At 36.8% G+C, this 7,486-nt stretch overlaps 1 protein-coding gene across 1 annotated transcript in view; it reads left to right on the top strand.

Annotated features, from left to right (window-relative positions):
• LOC107592172 (thrombospondin type-1 domain-containing protein 7A-like) overlaps positions 1-7,486 on the top strand; it is a 158,669-nt gene that overhangs the window by 57,851 nt on the left and 93,332 nt on the right. Inside the window, exons 2-3 of the mRNA XM_016281573.1 lie at positions 2,487-3,330; positions 5,741-5,989. Coding sequence (XP_016137059.1) covers positions 2,487-3,330; positions 5,741-5,989 — 1,093 coding nt within the window. The remainder of the gene's footprint in view (positions 1-2,486; positions 3,331-5,740; positions 5,990-7,486) is intronic.

Below are 7,486 nucleotides of genomic sequence, written 5' to 3'. Positions count from 1 at the left end.
TGAAACCCCACCCCTCCCCCCCCCCCCATTATAATTTTTTGAAATGGAAACTAATGATACTTCAAATTGTGTTGAAGAGAGGTGTGTTGTTACTTTTGTTGATAATCAGACTTACATATTTTATCTGACAGATGACAAAACTGGTAAAAAAAACAAACAAAGGTCCAGAATATCTTTGACTTGGGTCAGTAAGTAACCACCAACATTGCCGCAATCACCAAATGCATATCAATAGACTGGCATCAGAAAATGTAAAAATCTTGTTGAATACTTTTTTTGTACTGTGCTGTACAAAACTCTATTTTCCCTGCTCTTGTTTAACACGGTGAGGCCCAATGGGCCGTGTTTGCAGCAAAAACCTTCTGAGATGGATTATTATTGGGCCTCATTACAGGAGTGACTATTTATCATGCAGGAGATGCTGAATGTGGGGAATGTGAGATGGAAACTCGGTTATGGTGACACAGCTAATGTAATACAGTGAAAATTAATGGTAATAAAGCCTCATTTTCTAATGTGGCTGTGAGATTGAGCCCCTGAAGCACAATCACAGTCCTTGTTGTCTTTACAGATCTCTGTTTGTCATGCTTTGCTGTCTGCACTCGCTGGATTCTCGGTTTAAGCTGCTTTTGTTAAACCACTGGTTCTTGAGACTGTACAATATGCTATTTGCTTGCATTTCATTTATTATTAACACAGTAAAACTGGTAATTAGTCACAACTGTCATAAAAAGGACAAAAAAAGCTTTTGGAGGTGAAATTAATTTAATGACCCTTCAATTGCTGTAACTAAGTTTTTTTCCCCTCAAATGTGGTTACCATGATAAAATAAAGCGAATCATGGTAGAAAAAAAAGATTTATTCAGAAACTCACTAACAGACATACCTATTTTTACTGATACATGCAGTTCTTAGCTATTTTCTTAAAGAAAGTTAAATAAAGTTATTAGTCAAGCTAACAAATGACTATAGATTAACATGTTGAAAAGATAATTCTCTGATGCATAGCCTTTTATTTTTCAGCTCTGTATCGTGTTTTTTTTCCTTTTTGTAATAGGACATATTTCCTATTTTGCCTGATGTTTAGCATTTATTCATACTCGTTTTAGTATGTTTGACATGATCCCAAAATTAGAGACCACAAGGTTCTTGTTGATTCTTCTGTTCCCGTTCTCCGTTTAGAGTTTGGTGCTGCCAGTAGAACAAAGCAGCAGGTACTGAGCGGTGATTAACTCATTTTGACTGGCTAATTGCTTCACAGCCAAATAGTTAATTAGTCCAACACCCAAAATTAGAGACCACAAGGTTCTTGTTGATTCTTCTGTTCCCGTTCTCCGTTTAGAGTTTGGTGCTGCCAGTAGAACAAAGCAGCAGGTACTGAGCGGTGATTAACTCATTTTGACTGGCTAATTGCTTCACAGCCAAATAGTTAATTAGGCCAACACTCAGATTATCACCTTAAGGATCAGTCAGGTACAAAAGTGAACCTATTCAAATTTCAAAATGTGTAAACCTGACACCGTGGCTCTGTTCCAACCCTTAGTGGGCTGCCTGCTGTCTGCAAAGACAGCTGCCTTCAAAGGCAGCATCCAAACTGGGTTTGGTAATGTTGCACATAGGCAGCAACTCACAAATAGCACTTCACTAAAGTGTTTGGCGTTAACATGCTGCAGTTTAACTAGCTTCAAAAGTATAGCAGACACAAATATTGTGTAAAAAAGTGCATTTTAATTAGATTTGACGTTTAGGTTTTCTAATTTTAAAAATGATTTTGTTTTTAATTAAAAAATCTAGAATAAAAATTGGCTAATTTGGGGGTCCATGGAAGCTTGTTTCTAACGGAATAAAAAAACTGAGTTTAAATCTCACAAGAAAAAAGTCAGAATTAAGAGATATAATCTTAGAATTGTGAGGAAAAAAGTCATAATTGCAAGATAAAAACTAAAGTCATAATTACCTATTTTTTTCCTTTGTTTTTTTCTCTTTTTTTGAGTGTGCCACATAGTTCCACAGAGGTCAGTAAAAGTTGTTTTAAAGAAATTAATACTTTTATTCAGCAAGGATGCATTAAGTTGTTCAAAAGTGACTGTGAAGTAATTTATATTGTTGCAAAAATTCTATTTCAAATAAATGTTGTTGTTTCCCCCCCCCCCCTTTACATTCATCAAAGTTTTTAACAACAATAATAAATGTTACTAAATCAGCATGTTAGAATGATTTCTGAAGGATCATGTGACACTGAAGTTACATTTTAAAATATATTCAAATACAGAACACTTATTTTAAATGGAAATAATATTTCCGTTTTTACTGTATTTTTGATTCATTAAATGCAGCCTTGGTGAGCATGAAAGACTTCTTTCAGTAACATGGTTACTAAAAATCAATCAATGCATCACAGTGCATTATATCATTATCTTCTGATGGTATCTTATCAGGCACCATCATTCCCTCTTAGAATTTGCACTAACTTGTGTGTTTTCCAGGTCCATGGGGCAGATGTATGGGCAGCGAGTGCGGTCCAGGAGGCAGTCAGAGTCGGGCGGTGTGGTGCGCTCATGTGGAAGGCTGGACGACCCTTCACACCAACTGTCTTCAGTCCACGAGGCCGGCCAACCAACAGAGCTGCTTCCACGTCTGCGACTGGCACAAGGACCTATACGACTGGTGGCTAGGCGAGTGGAACCAGTGTGTTCCCGTATCGCTGCAGACCGGCCGCACGGGCGTTTGCCTGCAGGGCGAAGAGGGCATCCAGACGCGGGAGGTGAACTGTGTGCTCAAGGCGGACAGCTCAGCTGCCGACGACACCATCTGTGAGTACTTTGAGCCCAAACCCCGGCAGGAACAGGCCTGTTTAATTCCTTGCCCTCAAGACTGTGTGGTGACCGAGTTCACCCCATGGACCACGTGCTCCAAGACCTGCGGGCTGGGCCTGCAGAACCGCGTCCGCTCCATCGTGGCACCACCGCTTTTCAGCGGGCTTCCTTGCCCCAATCTGACGGAGTTCCAGACATGTGCGCCGAGGGCCTGCGAGGGCAGAGAGATGGTGTTCAGTCTGAAAGTGGGCGGATGGAGCGAGTGCAAGCTGGCGTCTTTACAGCCACCTCCGACCTCCTCTGCCGCCCCCTCGCGCACCGCCCGCCAGGCCCGCCAGCGTAAAGGCAAAGAGAGGAAAGGGAACCGGGACCCGGAGATGCGCGAGCTTATTAAGAGCAAAAGGAACCGCAACAAGCTGAATCGACTAGAGGACGAGCTCTGGAATGTGGAAATAGGCTACCAGTCTCGGCAAGTGGTTTGTGTGCATCGAAACGGAAGCACGGTGTCACTCAGGTTAGTGGCTTTTCCCATTAGAACCATAATAATTTGACATAAATAAAAATGAGGTTGTGAGGGGTGGAAGAATAGTCTGTTCAGTGTACTGTATTGTAAATAATTTTCAAAAACTTTGTTTCTGGATTTTTGTAAAGTACATTGTTTTGTACGAGTTAAACAGTGAATGCAGTTAACATCACAGCTTTGTTAAAAAATACATTACAGTGCGAATTGTACAGTGATTTGAATGCATGTTTTTTGTTTCAGAATTATTGATATAAATTTTTATATTTTCTGATATTCATTTTATATTTTGGTGTGCCCCCCCCAAAAAAGCTTATATTTAATAATAATAATAATTTAATGAAATAGTTAATTAACATTAATATTTTTTTATTTAAAGATACTTGAAAAATATAATTTGTACAATGACTTAAATACACTTTTTCTATGATTTCTGAATTATTAATATTCATTTTTTTTATATTTCTTTTGAGTAGTTCAGGTTGTAAAATATTTCATGGTGCAACTCCCCGAAAAGTTAATGATATTTATAATTGAATAAATACCATTAATATTAATAGTAATTAATTAATTATTAGTAATCACAGTTTTGTATTAATATCAGTCATAATCAATTAATATTAATGTTAATATTTTCAAAAATATATTTAAAATGTGTACAATGACTAGAATACACCTCTTCTGTGAGCATGTTTTTCATTTCTGAATTATTAATATTCATTTTGATATTTCTTTTGAGTAGTATAGGTTGTAAAATGTTTCACATTTATAATTTAATAAATACCATTAAGTTAATATGAATATTTATTCATTTGAATAATAATAATCATTATCATTATTGGTGTGACACCCAAAAACTAAAAGATATTTATGAATTAATAGATATCATTACATTATTATAATGAATATTAATAATAATTAACATTCAAATTATTTATTCAAAAATACATTAAAAAATCAATTTGTGCAATGAGTTTGATACACCTTTTCTATGATGCCTATGTTTATATTTTCTGAATTATTAATATTCATTTAAATATTTTCTATAAAGTTGTAAAATGTGATGTGGTGCAACTCCCCAAAAACTCAATGATACTTATAATTTAGGAAACATCATTAAGTTGATATAAATTCATATTAATTCATTATTAATCTTTATTCATTATTTTTATTATTAATAATTGCAACACTTTTTTACTTTAAAATTCTTTAAAAAATAGATTTTTAGAAATAATAATTAATTGATGATTATTTGATGTGCACACTATGTTTGCGTAAAAAAAAGAAAATAATCTATTACGTCAGACTGGCATACTCTCCATTTCTGCCAAATACAGTTTACCAACGGCTACTATCGCTTTTATACCTCAGGAAGAGTTATTGTGTTGCAATATGGTGTCATTATTTTGCCAGATTTTTAAATGGTTTCAAGACATCTTAATCTGGGTTTAAAGTGGGTGGAAAACAGTGCCAGTTTTGAAGTTTATGTGGTTAAGAGTCTGTGCTGCCCTGAGGTGAGTTTGGCAGCCACGGCACCTAAATGAGCGGTTGCTAAATGAAGCTACGCTGGAAAGGAAGCAGCCTGTAATTAGCAGTAATAGCTCGTCAGCCACATTGCCTACAGAGAAAATAAGACACCAAGAGAAATTGCTGCATTCACACTGCCCAGCATTAATTTACCAGCCTCTGAAACAATTACAAAATCTGTTGTTCAGCTGCAAATTGAGTTAAAGTTACTATGTTATTAAAGTATTAAAAGAGAAAATATTGCAGTGATACTGTGGTAAAGTGATGGTATCGGGTTCACCTCTTTTTATTTGTTAGTTGAACCCCTGAACTATTTAATTTTATTTTATTAATAATTTTAATTTTATTTTATTAATAATTCTAATTTTATTTTATTAATTATATTTAATTACGTTATATTGTATTTTAATTCCATTTTTTGTTTTGTCTTATTTTAATTTGTTTTAAATAAAATTGACATTTGCCCAGACATTTCAAGTAATGCTCTAATGCTGAAAATGCTGATTTTTTTTATCTGAATGCTGAAGTATTTATCATATTTATTTAATTAATAATATGGTTTATTTTTTTAATGTCTATAGTTTTTATAAAATTTTAGTTTTTTATTTTGTTTATTTAGTTTGAGTTATTTTAGTATTTCAACTTAAACTAAACAAAAACTTTTTCGATATATGTTCGTGTTGTTTTATTTCAGTTCATTTTTTTTTGTCTTGTTTGAAGTAATGAGAATATTTTTAATGGTTTTAGTTTTAGTTAATAATAACTCTGGTGTAAAGAAGGTTTTTTTTCTACCATTGAAATATGTCCTTGATTACTGTAAAAGAATTATCTTGTCATGTTGACTGACCAGTACTTCTACTCGTCTGTCCTGTATCAGCCAGTGTCCCCACTGGAGTCTTCCGGAGACGTTCCAGTCCTGCCTGATGACTAAAGACTGTGTGGTCAGTGAATGGAGCGTGTGGGGCTCCTGCTCAAAGACCTGCTCAGACCCTAGTGTTCCTCAGGGCACACGCTCCCGCAGCAGACAGCTGATACGGCTTCCTACCGGAGGAGGGTCTGAGTGTCCCCAGCTGGAGGAAAGCCAGGCCTGTGAACCTGAAGGGGATGGGGTGCCGCCCTGCGCCACGTAAGTACCATGAATTGCAGTATTCTCACTACATTTTACATTTGTTGATAATGTACATGTTTTAAAGGGCTCATTGGATGCTACATGCACTTTTACAAGTTGTTTGAACTGAAATGTGTGTTGGCAGTGTGTGTACACAATAGGGGTTGAACGACTTCTGATTTTTTGAAGTCGACTTTTATGTGATGAAAGTCGAGTCGAAGTCGACTAGTCGCTGATGACGTCATTAATGAACAAATAAGTCTGGAGCTGTGACAAACACCTTGGGCACAGCTATGGCATATGACACAGCGCTGCCCACATGGCGGTTTCTCCTATAACAGCTTTTTTATCCGTTCTTTTGTCTTTGGGTCGTTATATTTCTCACAGATTTCTGCTCGTTCTAAATCAGATACAGAGAAAGTAGCGCAGTAAGGATTCCATTAATATGAATGCATTAGTGAGAGCGATTGCGTGTGTGAATTAATTCTACCTGGCAGCGTCTCTCTACTAGTAGTGAAGCTGTGGAATTTAGTTATTAAGAAATATATGCTTGAACTTTTCAGTTTCTAAGCTATTTTATTGAGAAATCACAGAACAGCGTTGACAATACATTTCCACGCTGACTTACTCTGTGCGTGTGATGTATGCGCTACTGTCTGTAGCTTATGTGTGTGTGTTACAGTGCAGCAGCGCATTAGATTAGAATGGCGATTAACTTACCTGTGCAATAAGCTGTTTAAAACGTGCATTTTCCTGTTCAATTTCGAGCATCCAGTAATATAATCACACATGTCTTGTGGAGCGCTTTCAGAGTATGCATTTATTTGACATTTGAACAGTTTGGAAACAGAGCGTAAATGTGGAATTCCTTCAAAGATTTCTTATCCTTTTTCGCCCTCTATAGGACCAGCGACTAGTCGACGTCAAGCTTAAAGCGTCATGGCAGAGCATTGAAGTCGACTAGTCGATTAGTCTGTGCAACCCCTAGTACACAACCACCCTATAATCTACTAAAATTTTACCCCTTTCTCAAATCGAGCCGATCTCAGATGCCTGTCTGTGTGACATCACAAAAACAGGCCCCTCCCATGATAGTTTGATTGACAGTAGCGTTTCAGCACAGACTGGACTGGTGTCTTACCTTAGCTCCGCCCTGAGTGACTGTCATCAGTCTGCCCTTGTTTCACCGTTGGAGCAGATGTAGACAAGAATGACTCCTAAGTGATTGATTTGTTGTGTTCTGTTGTTGGATGTAATAATGAACATAGCAGTCGTCATTTACTCTCGACATCTGAGCCGCTGAAGACGCAGTGGATTACCTTTGTTTTTGAAGGGAATGCGCCCCTGATCTACCTAAATGCGTCTATGTTCGCGCAAATCATTCGTGATCCAGCTTCACCTACAGAAGAAGTGAGTATAAGGTTTTTTAATTAATCTTTGCAAATCTTTCCTAATAATGTGCTAATTAGCAAGTTTCACGATGAATGCGGCTAAAGTAAACAGTCCCTCAGAGAG

The sequence above is a fragment of the Sinocyclocheilus grahami genome, unplaced genomic scaffold, assembly GCF_001515645.1.
Source record: "Sinocyclocheilus grahami isolate Dianchi unplaced genomic scaffold, SAMN03320097.WGS_v1.1 scaffold150.1, whole genome shotgun sequence".
Taxonomy (NCBI): domain Eukaryota; kingdom Metazoa; phylum Chordata; class Actinopteri; order Cypriniformes; family Cyprinidae; genus Sinocyclocheilus; species Sinocyclocheilus grahami.
The sequence above is the reverse complement of the archived record's forward strand: the minus strand, read 5'-3'. Positions and strand labels throughout refer to the sequence as shown.